Genomic DNA, 22,406 nt, shown 5'->3' on the forward strand with positions numbered 1-22,406 from the left:
CTGATCTACAAAGTGAGTCCAGGACAGCTAAGGGTACAGTGAGAAACCTTGTCCCGAAAAACCAAAACTGAAGAAACAAAAACAAATTTTATGGCTGTGTGTGTGTGTGTGTGGCGGGGAAGGTCACCACAATGTGAGGAACTGTATTAAGGAGTCACAGTGTGAGGAAGGTTGAGAACCCCTGCTTTAACACTTGGGAGTGAAGACTCTGCCATAAGTCAAAATGAAACAGCTGCTAAGAAATCCCAATGGCCTTCCAATAAAAGAAGTCCGATCCTGTGAAAGAAAGGAAGGTCAAATGGCTCTACTACGGAATGGTGTGCTTCATGTCAGAATTAATTATCCAGCCAGGCTGAAAGTAACGGATGTTACTGTGAATGAAACTGAGAGCTAGAACTGGGCACTCCAGGTCATGCCACAAGTTTTATTCAAGCAGTTGTCAAAACCCGTTGAAGGAAAGGCTAAGCAATTGGAATTGCACCTGGATGACTGCAAAGGAGGCTACTTCAGAGACTGGGACAAATGTTGGCACAGGGTTAGTCTTTAGACAGAAAGGAGAAGCCAAACATTTCAACAGTCTAAGCACTCTAGCAGGCAAAACAGTCAGTGAACATGTAAGAAAGGGAACTTGTTAAGAAGGGAAAACTTAACCAGGCATGGTGGCATGCTTTTAAACTCAGCACTTCGGAGGCAGAGGCAGGCAGATGTCTGTGAGTTCGAGGCTAGCCTGGTCTACAAGTCAAGGCTACCCAGAGAAACCCTGTCTTGAAAAACCAAAAAGAGGAGGAGGAGGAAGAGGAAAATTTCTCTCAGAAAAACATATTTTTCTGAAAGACACAAAGTACACAAAGGAGGCCATAAACACACTGGATGGCCGGACTGAAGCTGGAAACCACATAGCTGTGAGGAGAAGTGCAAACAGGAGGGGATGCAAAGATAGGACTCTGTTGCCCAAGGGACCTGAATTTTTGACGCTGGAGTTTTTGGAGTTGAAAGTTCTGTTAAATCATGATCTGGTCTTTCTGGTGTGTGTTCTGAAAGGCTTTTTCAAAGACTCTCCTAGTGCTTGCTCCAAAGGATGCCATGTGCCTGGCACATTGGGGAACTTACACTAGGAGCAAACCTACTCCTGTTGTTTTGATAAAGGGACATAATGTGAAACTGCCCTTTAAATTAACATTAGCTTTAGTTTCCTGCAGCCCTCAGACCTAATCAGAGAGGTTTTTTGTCAGTGGATGGTGACAAATGCAGAAACCCAACTTCTCAATGTGTAGAAAGTAAGTGTCAATGGAGTACTCAGCCGGAAATGAGATCCTTTTTTTTTTTTTCTTTTTCAGTCACATCCCCTCTCTGAGGCTCAGGGTCCATGCCAAAAGATGGGTGTGTGTGTGGGAAGAGTGTTAAATTCAGAGATAGGGGAGTGCAGAAATGAAACAATGTCTCCTGCGCATGACAGGACCAACGCACTCACATATTCACAGCAGCTAGGGATGCTTGGACAACATCAAGCCAGTCAACATTCTAACATGGACTAGGAAGCGGGTTGTGAGTTCCCTCCCGTAGCTAGGGAGCTATGGACAGCTGATGGAGAGAGGGAGAGAGAGAGAGAGGGAGAGAGAGAGACAGACAGACAGACAGAGACAGAGAGAGAGAGGGAGAGAGACAGACAGACAGACAGACAGACAGAGAGAAAATAGTGAGAAGTTTCATACATGATGACTCAGCAAAATGGCTGTCTGAACAAGACTTGAAGAAATACATCAATAGACACACTACCATAGAAGAGTGCAGTCTCACAGGGCCCCACCCACGGACAAAGAGGATGGAATCCTTACTTGGGTCAGTCCTGAAATCATGTACATCTAAGTAACATTATATAGACGGGGCAGGTTATATTTATATATTTCAGCTATAATTTTGAGAGGGAGCAAGTGGGAAAGCTGGAGGTGCATAGGAGAAATTGGAGGGAGAAAAGAGAAAGGGGAAAATCATGTGATTACATTTTTATTTTAATTTTTTAAAAACTTAATTTTAAAAAGAAGACATGATCTTGGTGAGTAAAGAGATGGGGTACATCTGGAGTTGGGGTGAATTTGAGGGGAATATATTCAAAATAAATTGTATAAAATTCTCAGAAAACTGACAAAATCTGTATTTTTCTAAGACTTACAAGTCTGTGTTAGCAATACAGTGGCTTAGAGCTCTTGTAGTGGGCTTTTGAAGACAATCTATGCCATGAAAAGGTATTGATTCTCATAGTATCAAAAGGTGATCATATCAAATAAAAATTTTTAAATGAAAAATAAAAGATGAAAATATTAAGTGACTTTATTCTCTGAAAGCACAGCCAGCGTACTAGATTCTCAGTGTCTTGGATCCCAAAGATTTAACCAAAATAAACCATGATATAATTGAGATGAATTTTGAGGCAGGTTGTTGACATAGCAAAAGAATGAATTTGCCTCTCCTAGCTATAGAAGATTATATCGATACTAACAAGAAATAAGTTTCAGATGTTGTTGAAGAAACATCCTGGAACTAAATTATTCAATTGCATCGGGTGTTTTGATGAATAGCTCTAAAATTATGTATAGGCATAAAGGAGGGGAAAGGCTGAGTGTTAAATGTCAAGCTCCACAGTTCCTCTTCTTTTGTTTCAGCCTAAACAGCATTAATCCCTTTCCCCAAGGGGGGGAGATAAATGAAGAAATGCCAGACACATGTCCTTTGTGGCCACCTCGTTACCCTTTTTACTTGTGTGGTTTCCTCAATGGAAAACAACCACGACTTTTTTTTTTGTAAAGTTTACCCAGGAGCCAGTTAAATGGCTGGGCAGATGGAAGAGCTTGTATGCAACCCTGACGGCCTGACTGTAATGACCGTGTCTAAAAGGCAGATGTGCTGGGTCACATCAGCAATCCCAGCACTCCTAGAGGGAGAGGGGAGGCAGAGTCAGGACAACTGGCCAGACGCTCTAGAGTTAGCACAATAGCAGAAATAATAAGATATCTTGCCTCAAAAGCAAGAAGGGAAGAACTGACTCCCCCAAAGCTGTTCTCTGCTTTCCACATTTTATATAGTATGTTGTAGTATGCCATTATGTTGTGGGTGGTTTTCCTCCTGTCTCATAGCTCCAGGAATTATGACTCATGAGACTCGTTAAATATTATACAAACACCTAGGTCATATAGTTAAGGTTACCTGAGCTCAGGCACCATGCATCCATATTCCTCACATCTTGCCAGCTGAGCTCAATCTCCTGCGCCTGGCTCTCTCCAGAATCCCTTCCGCCTGCTGAATGTCCCACCTATTTCTTGCCTCAGCCATAGGCCACAGATTTTTTAATTGACAGGTGCTGTATCCATACATCACACAAGAGATTTTTTTTCTACAATATTACGGGAGCATGTGTACATAAACGCAAGCTCTCACATATGCGCACCCTGCAAAATAGATATCTTTTAAAAACATATCTAACTGTGTTCCTCATATTATCAATCTTGTATTTTGTTCACCTCTGTTGATCCACTTACATATAACATTTACTGTTCAGTATTCACCACTGTATGTTTTTAAAAATACTGTGACCCTGGCTGCTACCATAGTTTCAGCAGGACCCCTGGGCCCAGATCTGCCCGTCATAATGTTTTTGTAGGTTTCTAGGACCCTCTGGATCCTTTGACTTCCACACGAACTCTGGTGCCCCATATTTGACCACGTTCCCTGGATGGAGAGGAAGGATAGCAGGCTATCAAGAAGAGACTTGATACCCTATGAGCATATATAGGGGGAGGAGGTCCCCCTCAGTCACAGTCATAGGGGAGGGGAGTAAGGGGAAATTGGGAGAGAGGAATGGGAGGATACAAGGGATGGGCTAACAATTGAGATGTAATATGAATAAATTAATAAAATATATTAAAAACCTATTTTAACCCAAGGGAAGCATGCACTTGAAACATCAACCATAAAAAGGAATCAGCTTAAAGCTGCTGTGGCTCATAAGCATCTTCCGTTTAACTGAGTACTAACTCTTGTGGAGCAACAGGAACAGAAATATCCCGCTTGTAGGGTCATTTCTATGGTGAGAGCAGATGAAGGCTGCTGTGATACAATTATATCTTTCCTTTCTCACAGGTTGTCTGGGTGCATTCCGTGCTGGAGCATTCAGCGCCGCGCGTCAGTCAGTTAATGCCTACCCTGACCTCAGGAGCTGTGTCAATGGTAAGCTACTGTTTAAAGACAAGTCAAGCTAAATATAAGTCTTATATGTAAAATATAAGAGGTGCCGACAGAAGCTAATGTCTAAAATTCAGTAACTGAGTTCCCGGAGGGGGCTATGCTAAGCAGAGATGTATTTTTGAACTGCATAAGGAAGCATATTTTTCAGTTATAAATGATTCTATTTTACTTAAAATATGATTTTCCTCTAACATTTCAGCTGAGGGGTGGTCAGTGATAAGGGGTCAGAGGAGAGCCATGCTTGTTCTTTCTTGTAATTTTTGGGCACCAATGTTATAAAAATGAAAATATTTTATTCTCTGAAGTTTATACAGAGCCTACCGTAACCACCATGTGATTGGTGGGCTCATCGCCTTTCATTTAGGCACCAGATTTTCCTGCAACTCATTTGCCAGTGTTTGAAAACCATTATTTTGCTGGGCAAGATGGGACACACCTGTAATCCCAGCACTCAGGAGGCAGAGGCAGGCAGATCTCCGTGAAACTGAGGACAACCTGGTCTACAAAGTGAGTCCAGGACAGCCAGGGCTACACAAAGAAACCCTGCTTCCCCAAAACAAAACAAAACAAAAAAACTCGCAAAAAACCAAAAACCATTATTTCATATATTTTAATAAGAATTCTACTTGTAGTCAAGGCAAAAAGTTCCTTTTTACTCCATTTCCATCCAAGTTGGAATTGCCAAATTCTGTCATTGTCACACAGAATAGTTTGCTTGTGCTGTCTTCTTTGTGGGATTGTGAAGTGAAGTGTTTGCCCAGCTTGATGGCTCACGCCTTTAATCCTAGTGCTTGGGAGATGCAGGGAGACCTCCGTGTTCAAGGCCAGCTTGTTTTCCATAGTAATTTCCAGAACAGTCAGAGCTACACAGTGAGGATTTGTCTCACTTTTTCTTTTCTTTCTTTTTTCTTTTTTTGAGATAGTGTTTTATGTCACCCAGACTGGCCTGGAACTGGCCAAAGATGACCTTGAGCCCTTTATTTTCCTCTCCAGCTCCTCAGTGCTGGAACCACAGGCAGGAGCCACCTAATTGGGTGTATACAGTGTTGGGGATCAAATCTAAAGCTTTTCATATGCTAGACAACCACTCTACCAACTGAGCCACAACCATTTAAATGAGCAAGTGCTATTTGAAAGAATGCATCATAGCCTTATGAGTTATAGGCGAGCAATTGTCCTTTTCCACTTCTGGTATACTCCCCCACCCCTTTTTTGACTGAGGTTAAAATTAAATAGAGGTCTGTTTTCTCTAGCCATCCCAGACCAATGTGACCCCATGCCATGCAATGAAGATGGGTATCTGACCTGCAAAGATGGCCAAGCTGCTTTCACGTGCATCTGTAAACTAGGCTGGCAAGGAGACAAGTGTCAGTTTGGTATGTATGAGAAATCCTCACCCCCTGGCTTTTCTGGGATGGCTGCGTTACAAATTCTCTAAAGGTGGTATTGCTTTAAACATTTTATTTCCCCATTATAGATGTAAATGAATGTAAAGATCCCTCAAATGAAAATGGAGGCTGTAGCCAGATTTGCAACAACACTCCTGGAAGTTACCACTGCTCCTGTAGAATTGGCTTTGCGATGCTTTCAAATAAAAAAGACTGCAAAGGTAAGAGTACAGAAACAGGAACAGAATACACGTGTAATCACTGTGTGAGGTCAAAGTTCAGATGAGGAATTTCCCTGGGAAACTTCTGGAAAACACTCTTGACAGAAAGCACTTATAGTAAATGGACCTCTGTGTCCAGGAGCCTTGCAATGCTGTAGGATTCTGTCTTAGCACATTAGCAATAACAACAGTATTTTATTGTCTTCCTATGTGTGCACCTGCACAAGGGCATATTTTAAGGATCCATTTAGTGATAAATAAAGGCAATTAAAGCACTTCATTCAAAAGAGAGGCTTCATTGCTTCGGATTTTGCAAAGGCATTGTCCCGTTTCAGAGTCAGCTTCTATCCTATCCTTCTGTGGTTCCGGAAGATGAACAACAGCTACACAAAAAACCAAACCAAAACAAAAAACCCTGCAGCTTTTTAATAACCTCACTATTATATTTTATCTTTGCTTTTCAGACATGTCTTTCTGATTCCCAAAATAAATCCTTTATTATGCGCTCTATTTCCAGTCATTGTTTTGAGAAAGATGAAGAATCTGTTTTTTCATTTTTTTTTTTTTTTACACATTGACTATTATTCCACCATTGCTCTTGTCTTTTTTTTCTTTTGGATTTCAATAATCTGTTGGGTTAGCTTTTTTGTATGTTGCTAATATATTTCTTATGGCTTTCTTTATGAATCTTTGTCAAAGTTTTCCTTCTTTCTTCAAGCATATTGTGCCTCATTGGACTGCTTGAAGGGGGCCTTCACAAACTGATGCACCAACCAAGGATAGTGCAATCAGAGAATCTAGACCCTCTGCTCAGATGTAGCCAATGGACAGTGCATTCTCCACATGGAGAAGGGGAGGGGAGAGTGGGTACTGCCTCTAACATGAACTCTGGAGCTTGTGATTTGATCTCTGCCCCTTGGAGGAGATGCCCTGTGGGAACACAGAGGAAGGGGATGCAGGTTACCCAGTTGAGACCTGATAGGCTGTGGTCAGATGGTGGGGGAGGAGGACCCCTCCTGTCAGAGGTCTAGGGGAGGGGAATAGGGCAGAAGACAGAGGGAGAGTGGGAACAGGAAGATAAGAGCAAGGGGATTACAATGGAGATGTAATGTAAATAAATAATAATAATGATAATAATAATAATGATGATGATAATAATAATGAAACCTATAAATATTCATACTAGGTGAATGTATAGATTAAACCAGAATTCTAAGCCTGCTGTGAAATCTTTCCACAAAGCTGAAAGCCTTAAAGAGGATTTTTTTTTTCTTCCTCCTTTGTTTAGTTAAGAGGTTAAAAATTCAGTAGGTTAAATGTGAAGTTTCATTTTTGTCTTGGAAAATCCCCTATCTGGATTCATATTTAAGGACTTTTCCATCTGCTTGGAAGTATTGTATAGTTCACTGCAGTGTGATTTAAAGTGCTGTGGAATGAAGCTGAAATGAAATGCATTTACTAACAGTCTCTTCCAAGCCATTATCCGATTTGTGACTATATCTCTCTTATCTGTCTATTTGAAGGTTTTAGTTTGGCTATTAGAGCAGGGGCATCATTTGAAAAGCAATTAGAAAGCCATTAGAGTTCAGGCTACCACATCCATTGTATAGATAGTACCCGTTCCTACTTCAACATCTGAGTACTTGAATCATCTAGCCTTATTCAGATTTTGTGAATTTTTTCATATTCATATTGAGTTAATGCATGCATGTATAATTATAAAGAAATAAGCTTTTAGCTGGGAATACAGTTCAGTGGTGGAGTGCTCACTGAGCATGTGGAAGCCACGGGTGCATCTCTCAGTGCCACCAAACAATCAACAGAATGCTTTTGAAGATCAGAACACATGCCTTTCGCTCTTTCTCGCACAGTGATTTATCTGACATATGCAGCAGAGCACAGAATTTACAGGAAAATATGTAGAAAATATGACAATGGGAGCTTGGCCATGGCGTGGATAAGCCCTGAATCAGGTCAGCAGTTATTGACTAAATACGGAAGTCTAAAACCTGCCCAGGCACTAGATGTGGATACCGACTCATCACCACTGTGCTGCACCTAAATTCTTGTGATCTATAAATTTCCCTACAAATACGCCTAAAGCCAAGAATTTAAGTAATGTGTTTTTATTTACTTTTAAAAATATGGACTTTTAGAAAGCTTTGGATACTTAACTTTTTCTTAATTACCTGGGAGTTCATATTAAGTAGGGATATTGGAGATTATGGGGATTAGGTGGTTTCCATCACTAGTAATATAATTCTGATATAATTTCACATTTAGAACACCGCATTGACATACTTAGCAAGTAGAGACACAGCCTTGCCACAGGGATTAATGTTATTGGAGAACGAATTATTTAAAGCAGAGAGTTGTCTAAACTCTCATCTATTCATCTGCTCAGATAAACTTGCCAATTCTCAAAGTTAGAAATGCATTTCCCACTCCACCTTGTCTTTCTCCGTTGATCTACACGAACAAAGCTGAGCAATAATTGCATCTATGCAGAACTGTTTCTCACCTGTTTCCGTTGGCTTGGAAGTACCACCTTCTACACCTGTGCAATCTGTCTTTTGCTTCCTACTCCACCATATAATACAGCAAATACATCTGCAAGTTTTAAAAATGATTCAATTCCACCTTAAATGCAAATCATTGTTAATTACTGAAGGTAATATGGATTAAAAAAAATTAGGTGTTTATCTATTTCCAAATAAAAAGAGAAAACAGATGAGTTCTCATTTGTTAAATATTTGTAGTGTGATAGTAATTTATAAACAATTTCATAATATAAATTGGGATGTATATTAAAGAATATTAAGAATATAGTTAAGGGCTGGTGAGATGGCTCAGAGGTTAAGAGCACTGGCTGCTCTTCCAAAGGTCCTGAGCTCAATTGCCAGCAACCACATGGTGGTTCACAACCATCTATAATGAGATTTGATGCCGTCTTCTGGTGTGCGGGTGTATGGGCAGTCAGAACACTGTATACATAACAAATAAATAAATAAATAAATAAATAAATAAATAAATAAATGATCATAAAAAGGAATATAGTTCAGTCTCCTCTTTCTTGTGTGTGTGTGTGTGTGTTTTTTTAATATGTCTCTCTGGTACAAACCCATAAAAAAAAATCAGGCAAATTTCCCATGAATTCAAAAGTCATATTTAGGAAACTAAAACTTGGTAATCAGTTTGTTATTTCACTGTTTAGAGCTACTCTGTTGATATACATATGATTCAGGAAACAAAAAAGTGTCTCTTTGAAATTGGGAAACTGAACATATTGACTTTATTTGCAGATGTGGATGAGTGCCTCCTAAAGCCGAGTGTTTGTGGCACAGCCGTGTGCAAGAACATTCCAGGAGACTTTGAATGCGAATGTCCTGATGGCTACAAATATGATCCCTCATCAAACTCTTGTGAAGGTAGAATGATGGTGGTGTCACTGCTTGTGGTAGAGAGGGTGGGTTTGAACCCTGAGTCAGTATTAGAAAAGGCATTGCTTTTGGTAACTCCTGATGCAGCTTGATTGATTTGGTGATCTGCTGCCTTCCTTACAGACTAGAAGTACCAAGTAAGACTCCTGGTCTTGGGGCTCATTATTATGCATTCCATTTAACCCTTTCAGCTTCATTAAAAACTAAAGACTCCCTTTGTTACAAAAGCAAAATGAACACATTCTGAAAGACTATAGATAATATCAAAAAATTGAATTTGAAAGGAAAAGTCCATATAGACAAAAATGACACAAGCTTTAATTGTGGGATTGAAACTATGGGCTTTCTTAATACCATAGGTTTTATTGGATATAGTTTTTCAGCAATTTTCTGTGCACGGATAGGTTATTTTAAAATAGGAAATTGGGGCTGGAGAGATGGCTCAGGAGGTAAGAGTATTTGCAGCTATTACAGAGGATCTGAATTCAGTTCCTAGAACCTATAATATGCAGCTCACAATCACCTGTCACACTAGCTCTAGTGGATCTGATCTGATGCCCGCTTTTGGCTCCCTCTGACACCTACAGATACATGGTGTGATATATGCACACAGGCATACATACACATGCACACACAGTCAATAAAAAGAAAACATGAAGTGAGGTGTTTGTTGTCATGACTGACATGACAATGGAGCTCTAGAAAGCTGGAGATTGCTGATCTGTGGTGCCAGGACCTATGTTTGACCAGCCCTTTGTGGATGCTACTGTTCCTTCATAAGGTTGCCATGGTGTCAGCGTGGATGTCTCTGGTAGCTTAACTGCATTATGTCTGCTTCTGTTTTAGATCATATATGAATTATCTCACATATCCCTTTAAATGTTTTAAAAATTCAAATCAAGTCAGGCATGGTGGCATATGCCTTTAATCCCAGCACTCGGAGAGCAGAGGCAGGCAGATCACTGTGAGTTCGAGGCCAGCCTGGTCTACAAAGTGAGTCTAGGACAGCCAAGGCTACACAGAGAAACCCTGTCTCGAAAAACCAAAAAAAAAAAAAAAAAAAAAAAATCAAATCAAATTAACATCATGTCTCAAACTAATCACATAAATGATAAATGAAATGCACTGTGTGCTTGGAATGATTTTTAAGCAGGGAGCACAGTGACTCTAATTTGTCCACATAGCTCTGCAGCCCCACAGCACAGCTGTCTATTTCAGAACTTGATCATTACCCCAAAGATAAACTGCAGACACAACAGGAAGCAATGGTTTCCTTATTACACAAATCTGTGTTACTGCTGCAATAAGCCTTTCTCTCTTTGAGTTTATATAAGTGGGTAGTGGTGTTTGGTTTTTTGGTTTGGGGTTTTTTCAAGACAGAGTTTTCTGTGTAGCCCTCTGTCTGTCAGACTCACTTTGTAGACCAGGCTGGCCTCGAACTCACAGTGATCCACCTGCCTCTGCCTCCCAAGTGCTGGGATTAAAGGCATGCACCACCATGCCTAGCTGGGCAGTGGTTTTATAATATGACATTTTCTCTAATTATTTATAGTGCTGTTGAATTGTTGATGTTTTATTACACTCTGCTCCCACACTCACACAGTTTTACTTTCCACTATCCTCATGCCATATTCTCAGATTCATTGAAGCACAGATAAGCAGGGTTCTCTTTTTTTTTTTTTCCCTTTTTGGTTTTTCAAGACAGGGTTTCCTGTGTATAGCCTTTGGATGTCCTAGATTCACACTGTAGACAAGGCTAGCCTCGAACTCACAGCAATCTGCCTGCCTTGCCTCCCAAGTGCTGGGATTAAAGGCGTGCTCCACTATGCCCTGCACAGGGTTCTTGATTACAACAAAACTTTTCTAAATTCACGTGGGCTTAAGGAAGGAGTTAATGAAGGTAATGAAGGGGTGCTAGTTTATAGTCACAGAACTTCTACAAGTTGGGTCCATGTCTTGTTAATTCAAAGTATGAATCTCATGGACCACAGGGAAGTCAGGCTTTAGAAAGGAATTATAATAAGCTCAGAACCAGCAGAGCTTCTGTGGGTCAGCAGCCACCCCAGAATTTTAATCCTATATCATACAAGTTTAATGCATTTAAAGTATCATTAACTGTGAAAATGTATTTAAGGTTTTAAAAGAGCATATATATATGATAGCATTGATAAGAACTTCATACAGTTCTAATAGGGTATATCCAATGAAATGTCAAGGACTTTCTGTAGCCCTGAAACATCCCTTAGCATAGGCATGGTATTACAAAGTGGAGAGTTGGGTACAGATCACTTAAAAGATTTCAGATTATGGAAGGTAATAGCACAGTGAGGTTTGAGAGAAACAGAGGACATTAATATATGCCATTCAATTTATGGCCACAAATTCTTAATATCACCCAACATGAGCATGACAAATATTAATTATTCTGCATTGTTTATGGACGTACTCTACGGTGGAAACAAAATAACGAGTCAAAGAGACATACTCTTTCCACTTAGAAATTTCAACTGGACACACATGATTAAATAAACACATATTAACATGTGTTATGATCTTCAATATGAATGGAAAAGGGAATAAAATATAGTTATTATAAATATAACACAAAATATATCAATTTGTTGGGAGATGAAAGACTTCTCTGAGAAAGGTAGAGGTGGGTTTTTTGTTTTGTTTTGTTTTTGTTTTCGAAACATCTCAAGAATGACAAAGAGAAGTGAATATGGGAAAGGCTGGCTAAGAAAGCATAATCACCAGGGAAGAGGAAATAAGCTCACCAGGCCAACGCATTGATCAGTTATAGAGAAGGACACTGAATCTGAAAGTCAGAAGTCAATGGCAAATGAGTGGATAGATAATTCTGCCTAGCTGTGGATGGTAGGTGCTTCTGTGGATCTGAATTACTAGAAAGAAGCTGTAACTACAAAGGATGATAGATTGGTTAAAACTGCAATGGAGAGTTCTAATTGCTGCTGGCCCGGAGCCTATTTACAGTTTTCTTGCACTACCTTAGTCCTCTAAATAGCCACTCCTTGCTGATCTCTCTGTCAGAATAAACATCCTATGACTAACAGATAAAAACTCTTCAATAAACAAAGATAAGGTGATGCCTATCTACTTTTGCTTTATCTACGTAATGTTTTCACTAGTGTATTTAACAAGTACCTTTATTTATGAATTTTTTGTTCTTTTACTGTAAGAATTTCATAAAACTGCTTCCATGTAGGACCCTGAGATTAATGGTAACATAGACCTGTGTTCCTGAGATGGTATTACTCCTGTATGGTTCTAGAATAGGTAATCTCTTATCACTTTTGAATAAAAAAATGGCCAGTGTTAATTGTGGCATTATATTATATAATATAAAGTCAGGTGTTTTTGATATTGTCAGTCTATCCATTGCACTAACATTCAGTTAGCTCAAGTCAGCTTCCCCTCCCTGTCTTTCCTTTCATGACTCTACCTTTGTCCTCCTCCCTCTTCTGGTTGCTTCTCTTTTACCATTTTTTCCTTATTTTCAAAACAAAGAAATGTGAGTTAATCTTAATGAAATTCCTATAATCAGAAATGACAGTGGAGACACTAAATAATTTTCTTTTTTAAGTTGAAAATCAGAAAATTATCATCGTTACTACACACTACTAATTATTGAAAATTATAAAAAAATATGGTTGGGATACATATGTAAAAATTGCACTTGGAACGCTTTAAATTTTGAGGTCACATATGTAGATATGCTATCATAGCTCTTCTGTTTCCTGGGGAACTACGTCTGTGCTTATTTGGTTGAACATTGGACAGCTGTGAAGGTTCTTCTTTTCCCCCCTCAGATGTGGATGAGTGCTCTGAGAACATGTGTGCCCAGCTGTGCGTCAACTACCCTGGAGGCTACTCTTGTTACTGTGATGGGAAGAAAGGATTCAAACTTGCCCAAGATCAGAAGAGCTGTGAGGTAAACCTTTTAAACTCAAAACTTCCTACCAGGGTGGCCATGGTAGTCTATACCTTTAAGCCCAGCACCTGCGAGGCAGAGGCAGGAGGAGCTCTGAGGCTAGCCTGGTGTACAGAGTTCCAGAACAGCCAGGGCTCGACACAGAGAAATGAGAAGAAACCAAAACCAAAACCAAAACAAAGACTTCTTACCTCCTTTCTGGAACGAGAGATCCAGGTGTTACCAGGATCCCTGCTTCCTAGACTGTTGATCTCCACTGAAAGAAATCAGTTGAAATACAGAATACAATGTGGACAATAGGGGTTTACTACAGAGTAGGGAAACAGGCCAGCAATGGTGGTACACACCTTTAATCCCAGCACCTGGGAGGCAGAGGAAGGCAGATTGATGTGAGTTTGAGGCCAGATAGGTCTACAATGTGAGTTCAGGATAGCTACATGCAGTTTAATCTTTTCTTCTTCTTCTCTCTTCTTCTTCTTCTTCTCTTCTTCTTCTTCTTCTTCTTCTTCTTCTTCTTCTCTCCTCCTCCTCCTCCTCCTCCTCCTCCTCCTCCTCCTCCTCCTCCTCCTCTTCTCCTCCTTCTCTTTTTCCTCCTCCTCTCCTCCTCCCCCTTCTTCTAAGACTTATAAAATCTCTAGAACCTGAGTGCCATTTTCATGCCCAGATGACTGGCAGACCTGTTTGGTTGACTCTTCCTTGAGAGGGCAATGGCATGCCTTTGTTCTTTATCAGAGAGCCCCCAGACAGATAGTTATCCTTTATGAAGTGTTAGGATCCTGGTATCACCTTTAGATAGTTATCAAGTAATGACCTCTCTGCTATTCATAGTGACATGTCTCCTCCCAGTCTCAGATCTCACTTCTCCATCCACTAATTAAAGTCTGTCAGTTCTAGTCTTTGGCTTTATCAGGGGCTGATTATGAAGAAAGCATCCATCTCCAATGTCCTCTAGTTCCACTAAAAGAATGTTACATAGAAATTTGAGTGATAACATTTTCTGGTATCCCTCTGTATTACATTCTAGCAAGTTTGCCCATTGCCTGTTTGTGCTTATAAGAGTTCATAAACTTTCTAGTGGAAACAAATTTGTCCCAAGAAGATTTAGTGACATTAAATATATCATACGTCAGGGAACACTTGTGGTCATCAGTGTGTCTCAAACACACTTTTCAACACTCATATTTAATGTATAATTGTCCTAAGAAATCAATTTGAAGAAAAGTTTTAATTTTTTCCTTATTGAATAAATAAGTCAGCACTGACCCCTCCTCACCTCCCTTCCTTTTTCTCTTTTAGAAATAATAAGGCACACATGCTAGTGATCCTTTCTAGTCTTGCATTTTAAAACATGTAAAGGTGAAATTATATATTATGAAGCAGACTGTTTAAAATTCCTAAGTAATGATTTCACTGTGTATAGTTATAACTATATGTACACACACACACACACACACACACCACACACACACAACAGAGATGAGTAAAGGTATGCACAGAAAAATCAATCAATTAACTACACTATCCCTGTGAAGAAAATCGGGAGGTTAGTGGATACAGGTAGTATTTCTGAGGTTACTCAATTGAACGGCCATGTAGTTAAATTTCTTATATAGTTTAATTTCTTATTATTTCAGTATTACACCTTGGAATGGTTATGATCTTTTTTTTTTTGGTGCTCTAATAACTGCAGAATTCATTGGAAAATGTTATTCACTGTTTTCAAATTTTCATCTCTAGACAACTTTTTACTTTAATGTTTCTGTTCAGCTTTAAGAAACAAATATTTGATAAAAATCACATGACTTCAAATAATTTTCATGCAAATTTCTTAGAGACTGTGATGCTAACTTAGGTTTATTCCCTCCTGAGTTGTCAGTATTCTCTTGAGTATCTAGATAGCACATTTTGCTCACAGTTTTTTTCTTAATCAAATGAATAATTTTTAGATATAAATAATGCAAGGCACTGTACAATTTATTGAAGACATACTTGTTGGGACTTGAAGAAAATGTTTGTGTTTAGCACTGAGGTATGTGAAAGAAATACTAAAGATAACCTAAGCCCCCTCCCCCACATATTTTTGGAGGCTTCATGCAAGGGTTTTGCAAGGAAATGGAAGATAGCTATTGTTTGCAAAGACATTTTAATGTGAGAGTGTTTCAGAGGCTATTTTGGGAACAAAAGAAAGAAGACAAAGAGCAGACAGTGATCCACACATTTTCTTTTCTCCAGGGTATTCCAGTGTGCCTTTCCTTGGACCTTAAAAAAATTATGAATTATTATACTTGGCCGAGCAGTTTGCAGGAGTTGTGTCTTATATCTGAAATTTCGATTGCCAGAAGTCACCAGGTGAGGAACCAATGTCAGTGCGAATTTGTAGCTTAAAAGTCGAGGACAGAAAATGGAAAATGAACAGCTGTAGACTTGTTATCAATGTGATAACCTGGGAATATTATCATTTAGATGATCTTTCATATGTAATTTTCATACAAGAGCCCTTTTAAATCCACCAAGGCTGACTTTACAAACGCAGGCTCACATTCGCCCATCATTTTCTGCTTCCCACTGGCTATGTATTGACTAAGAAGCTAGGGAAGGTGATCTTGCCTACTTGAGAAACTTTCACTCTTCTCTTAAACATTATAAAACTTAAGCAAAAAATGAGTGTATCGATGGATTGTCACTGCATTCAAAACTAATGATAAAAATTAACAGACTGATTTGAGCATTGAGTAATAGTCTTAAGAAAAAGATGGTTACGTAGTTTGGCAATTTGAATACCTTAGCTCTTGTTCTTGTACTTAGATTGACTTTGGGAAGCAGGATTACTCACTTATCAACTTAACTGCATGTGTAGAAGTCTTGCATGGACAAGCATTAAAGCTTCTAACATTCGAGCAGGCCGTGGTGGCCCATGCCTTTAATCCCAGCACTCGGGAAGCAGAGGCAGGTGAATTGATGTTGAGTTCAAGGCCAGCCTGGTCTACAATGCGATTCCAGGACAGCCAAGCCTACAGAGAGAAACCCTGTCCTGAAAAAAAAAAAAAAACTAAAAACCAACCAAACCAAAAATCAACAACAATAACAAAAAACTTCTAAGATTCACTTAAGTGAGTGTTTCTTGGACATTCCCTTTTCCCTCAGTATCTGGTTTTACCACAAATATTATTTTCTAGTGACTAACATTATTAGAAATCCAAACTTGCTATAAGAACGGTGAAGATGAGGGAGAAAACTGTGTCAATATAGCTGTATTTACTTTCACATTATTTATTTCTTTATGACAACTCATTCTAACTTGATACCTAACATTCAATCAGAATTAGCAAAACACTTTCCCCAGTATTCTTAGTTTCTTCATTGATTTACTTTGCACTTTCAGAAGTGTAATATCTTTCATACATTACATATTAAAGGCACAGCTTGATGAATATTTATAAAGTGGCATGTTTAAAGCAAATCTCTTCACCTCTGTTTTCCATAACCAACTGCTTCCCTTTGCTCTGCCAAATGCTGACAAATTCTGTCTTTTTTCAACTCTACAATACTTTTGAAACTGAATAAATTGATCCCCAATGTAATGAGTCAGGATGCAATGATGTATTCCAGGAAGAACATATGCAGAACATGATGCTTTGAAATACCATTTAGTTTTATTTTACAAAGAAAAGGAAATTATCTCCATAATGGGATCAACTTCTGGAAGATCGTGACCAAACACAGATTTAGTTTTTGGCAAGATAGTTCATTTTTCATCAGCCAAATGCTCAGGCAGTTCTGAGAAAGGACATACATCCTTATGCCAAGAAAAATGTTTTTTTTTTTTTTAAAAAATATAAACAGGTCAGTGCATTTCTATTAGTGTTATCCATCCAGTACAGTTCACATTCTCTCTCTCTCTCTCTCTCTCTCTCTCTCTCTCTCTCTCTCTCTCTCTCTCTCTCTCTCTCCTCCCTTCCTCTCTCTCTCTTTTTTAGTTTTTTGTTTTTTGTTTTTTTTGAGACAGGGTTTCTTTGTGTAGCCTTGGCTGTCCTAGACTCGCTTTGTAGACCAGGCCGCCTGCCTCTGCCTCCTGAGTGCTAGGATTAAAGGTGTGCACCCATGCCAGGCTTTGCATTTTATCTCTTTCAGATATTTACCTGAAAATTCAGAGTATGGGAATATTTGTTTTGCTTGGTTTCCTTGCCCTTTGAGGAAGATCTGTTCCATCTACAAATACTGCCTTTGTAACTATTAAGATGCAATAAAGGCTTACCTATATAAATCTTTTTGTTGACTTATTAGCAACAATCGAAAGTCCTGAGTCTTTAACTCAAATTCTTTACTTAGTTTACATGATAGTTATATGACTCTTTTTTCCTTTTTCCAATTTGCCTTTGTTTTACAAACATTTTTATTAGCAAGTCCCTTAGGGCTCTTCCTGCTGATTCTCATTCACATTCTGAATGCAGGCAGGCACTCAGTCAGCACCCAGCATCTCTAAGATATTCCTTGCTGAAATAGCTATGCAGTACAAATGGCCAGCATCTTGATAACAATCATTATCAGAGTACACAGCCCCCCAACAACTATCTAGACTCTATCTGCTAAGCTTAATTCTCATGCATCCTACCTCAGTGATGTATGCTATTACAATGTTTGGAAAACTTTTCCCTCTTTCTTTCTTCTTCTTTCTGCCTTTTCATTTTCCCTTCTTCCCTTCTTCAATTCCTTCTGTCTTTTCTGTGAAACTTTTTATGCACCTGAAAAGAGGGGCCTCAGTCCTTCCTGGCAGCCATTTTCCTCATGGTGGCTCAGCCCTTACTCACCTCCCCTAGCTTCCTTTTGGCACTACTGTATGTTCCCACCCTCTTCCTGATGAACTCAAGTCCCTTTTTGTCTATGGAGATCTCAAGATACACAGTGGCCTGCTTCCATTAAGGAGAAAGGCACACACCACTCCGGTGGTGTCTCTCATGAACTTGGTGTGCTATGTAGAGTGCCCAGGGCAGCTACTGTGATAGAACCAGGGTTCTGCATGGTAACATCATTTTGGTCAGCCCTTAAGGCTCACAGTCCTGTCCCGGGGTAATGCAGAACCACATTGCTTCTTTTTAATGATTACATGAAAGATTACTTCTGCCGGTCGTGGTGGCACACACCTTTAGTCCCAGCACTTGGGAGGCAGAGGCAGGCAGATCACTGTGAATTCGAAGCCAGGCTGGTCTACAAAGTGAGTCCAGGACAGCCAAGGCTATACAGAGAAACCCTGTCCCGAAAAACCAAAAAAAAAAAGAAGAAGAAAAGAAAGATTACTTCTATTTTTAATCTTCAGACAGCTATCTGTGGAGTCTTGTGACTGCTTCTTTTCTAGCATATTGAAATTATCAGGAGCATATGCCTTTTGCTAGATAAAACAAATGTGCCGTTGTAAATCTTTTACTGGTAGATTCAGTGAATGTCTGTGTACTGCGTGCACACTTGCACGCGCATGCGTGCACACACACACACTCATCTCTCTTACTCTTGCATTTGGAATGTATAAAATGTTCCTGAATATGTACACTCTAGTATCTGAAGGATGCCTTCAAAACATATACCCTAAGTGAAAAAAAATTACCAAAGTATCAATTCATTGAGAAAAGGACTCCAAGAATGGTCAATAAAGCATAGGTATTGAAACATATATGGAGCCAGGGACAAGGTATGAAAAACGTAATGCTGCTCTTTTAAATCTTTTTTTTTTTTTTTTTAAGATTTATTTATTATTATGTATACAGTGTTGTCTGCTTGTACACCCGCAGGCCAGAAGAGGGCATCAGGTTACATTATAGATGGTTGTGAGCCACCATGTGGTTGCTGGGAATTGAACTCAGGACCTTTGGAAGAGCAGGTGGTGCTCTTAACCACTGAGCCATCTCTCCAGCCCATTTTTTTTTTAAATATTTATTTATTGTATATGAGTGCTTTATCTGCAGAAGAGGGTATTAGATAACATTATAGATGGTTGTGAGCCACCATGTGGTTGCTGGGAATTGAACTCAGGACCTCTGGAAGAGCAGGTGGTGCCCTTAACCACTGAGCTATCTCTCCAGCCTTTTTTTTTTTTTTAAATCTCAGGGAAATTTTTTTCCTCCTCTTTGCCAGTTCAAGGTGTATGTACTAGGAAGATCATTGACCCTTCTGAATTCCTCACAAGAAACATGTCTCTTTGCTTAGATTTTCAGCTGAATTTGATTTTCGGACATACGATTCAGAGGGCATCATACTGTATGCAGAATCTCTTGACCACTCAAACTGGCTCTTGATTGCACTGCGGGATGGAAAGATTGAAGTTCAGTTTAAGAACGAATTTTCGACCCAAATCACAACTGGAGGCAATGTTATTAACAATGGTATATGGAATATGGTATGTTTGGGACTCCACAATTAATCTCCTTACTTTGATGCACTTTTTGGAACATTATAATCTGATTGTCAAGTGTTAGCAACCCAAAATATGTCAGGTCACCCACTGTCATGTGATGTGCGCTCTACAAACTCACTCCTAGGAGCGACCTGAACGCCTTTTCCTGATTATTTATTTAAACTGCTCTGTTTTAAAATTTTTACTCTTTTAGTAACTGCTTTTGGGGGAGAATATTGAGTCTGCCCTGTAGGTTAGGAGTCATTAGCAGGCACAGTTAATATTAAAGAGTTCTACGATCAAAGAAAACAACCCTTAGTTGTCATGAGTATTTTTTTTTTTTGTCATGAGCATTTTTTAATTAGAGAAATGTGTATAGAAATAATACCAAAGAAAGTTAATTCAATTTTAGATATAAGTACATAAATAAGTACCAACTTTGAACAAATAGCATATACTGAGGAGATTTAGTAACCAGAGTACTTTATCACTTTTATATATAGCTCTAGGGATTTTTTATTAATTGAAGATGTCTTTTTAAACAGTTTAATTAAAAATTGGACTTTTCTTGGACAAGATTACCCTTGTTAAGAGTGAGGAGAAGTAAGCATGTTGATGATGGGGGAAGCAGCTTTTGTTCCATGGTTTATAGTCAGTATTTGTGATAGTTGTTAAGCTAGTACTTAGTGATATGGTCATGTTTCAAGTTAAATCATCCTATGTAAGAGTTATATAATGTCCTATGTAAAAGTTGTATAATATGTGTGTGCATGAGTGTATGTGCATGCGTGTGTGTGTGTGTGTGTGTGTGTGTGTGTGTGTGTGCACATGTATGGAAGTAAGTACATGTGCAGGCATATTCGACTGCTTGTGCATATATATACTTAGTCTGAGGTCTGCTATCTTTCTCTTGCTTTCTTTATTTTTAAAATATTTTATTAATTTATTCATATTACATCTCAATTGTTGTCCCATCCCTTGTATCCTCCCATTCCTCCCTCCCTCCCATTTTCCCCTTACTCCCCTCCCTATGACTGTGACTGAGGAGGACTTTCTCCTCCTGTATATACTCATAGGGTATCAGGTCTCCTCTTGGTAGCCTGCTGTCCTTCCTCTGAGTGCCACCAGGCCTCCCCATCCAGAGGACGTGGTCAAATATGGGGCACCAGAGTTCATGTGAAAGTCAGAAGCAGAAAGTCAAATGATATATACTCACTTACATCTGGACACTAGCCCGAGGAATATGTCCCATGAAAGTCTTCACTTAACAGAAAGTGAGACAGATGGGAGGACATCCTATTGGAACTTTAGGTGAGAGAAGCATGGGAGAATGGGGAAATAGAAGGATCCAGAGGGTCCTAGAAATCCTCTTGCTTTCTACTTTATCTTTTGAGATGAGGTCTCTCACTTGAAGCTCACTGATTTGGCAAGGCTAACTGGCCATCAGATTCAAGGCATCTATCTGTCTCTGCCTCTCCAGTACAGGAATTATTGGCGAACATCATAGTAATCAGCTGTGTGTTAGGGAAGCAAACGCAGGTCCTCATGCTTGCGTGTCATTTTATTGAAAAGCATTTATTTAAATGTGTCTATAAATGGGATAATATTTATTTGCTAGCATTTGCTTCCTTAATTTGAAATTATTTAAACATTTCCGAAATATATTTTAAAAATAAATTAAAATTTAAACACATGGTCCAAAATTGTTTTATAATTTGTAAGAACTGTGTAGGCTGTGTAGAGATTAAATAATCATCATGGCTAATACATAAGGCAACAATGCTGCTTTATAAGTGATTTTGCCACCTATTTTGTATGATCAACAGACATTTATTGAGCCCTGTATTTGCTATTCCTTATGCTACCAGGTAAGGCGAGAGCGATGAATGAAGCCCTCATTGCTCACATGAAGTTTACGTTCTAACCCTGGGACACAAACTGCAGATACACTGTGTCAGGTGCTTACTGATGCTAGGAAGACAAAGGAAACGAGGCAAGGCAGCAGTGTGACCCTGAGTGTGCATGCAGTCAGTGAGCTTGTGGAAACAAAGAGGCGAACCTGACAGGATTGCTTCTAGGCAGAGCCTTGAGAGAGCCAGTCCTGAAAACCATGGGTGAGATTCTAAAATGGCTCTGTGCAATGTGAACAGCAAGTTGCGAGTCTTGTGGAGAGGATGTGTTTGGTGTGTTTGACGGATAGCAAAAAGACGAGTGTAGGTGCATTGAATCGGAGAAGAATACATATATGTATATATTTTAAAATGAAGTCAGAACTGAGGTCTGTAATATGGCCACCTGGGTAAAGGTCTGTCGGGACCACAGTGAAGACTTAGATTTTATGCTCTGTGGGAAGTCAGTCCCTAGGTCAGTTTTGAGAAGCGACAGAATGCGATTTACATTTTAAGGAATAATTTGGAACAAAATCTGATGGCTTTTTGGAAAGTAGTCAGTGGAGAGTAGGGCAGAGGTTGCGAGAGCATTGCAGCAGCCCCGGACAAAGAAGACTCTAGCCTTGGTTGGCGTGCTCATAATGGGATGAGGAGAAGCGGATGCATTCTGGGATGATTTTTATTGTAAATCTTTGTTCAAAATTATGTTCCTGCTTTTAAATTGGTAATCACTTCAGTAATGTGACTCCACAGATATAAGTAATGTATAACTAGAGTTACAAATAAGCCCAGCTTATGCATGCAAATTTCAACTCACAGGGGTCACGTGTACAGGCACGTGAAATAGAAGCATGTGTCTTGAATTATGGCCAAGCTTTTATTTAAACACACA

The 22,406-nt window shown here is 39.3% G+C and overlaps 1 protein-coding gene across 4 annotated transcripts in view; it reads left to right on the forward strand.

Moving 5' to 3' along the window:
- Nucleotides 1-22,406, forward strand: part of Pros1 (protein S) — an 85,266-nt gene that overhangs the window by 35,193 nt on the left and 27,667 nt on the right. For 2 of the 4 annotated variants that reach the window (XM_051150112.1, XM_051150109.1), the window contains exons 4-8: nt 4,135-4,221; nt 5,493-5,615; nt 5,717-5,848; nt 9,151-9,276; nt 13,119-13,240. In XM_051150112.1, coding sequence (XP_051006069.1) covers nt 4,135-4,221; nt 5,493-5,615; nt 5,717-5,848; nt 9,151-9,276; nt 13,119-13,240 — 590 coding nt within the window. The remainder of the gene's footprint in view (nt 1-4,134; nt 4,222-5,492; nt 5,616-5,716; nt 5,849-9,150; nt 9,277-13,118; nt 13,241-22,406) is intronic. The other 2 variants (XM_051150110.1, XM_051150111.1) reach the window with 2 other exon arrangements.

The sequence above is a fragment of the Acomys russatus genome, chromosome 8, assembly GCF_903995435.1.
Source record: "Acomys russatus chromosome 8, mAcoRus1.1, whole genome shotgun sequence".
Taxonomy (NCBI): Eukaryota; Metazoa; Chordata; class Mammalia; order Rodentia; family Muridae; genus Acomys; species Acomys russatus.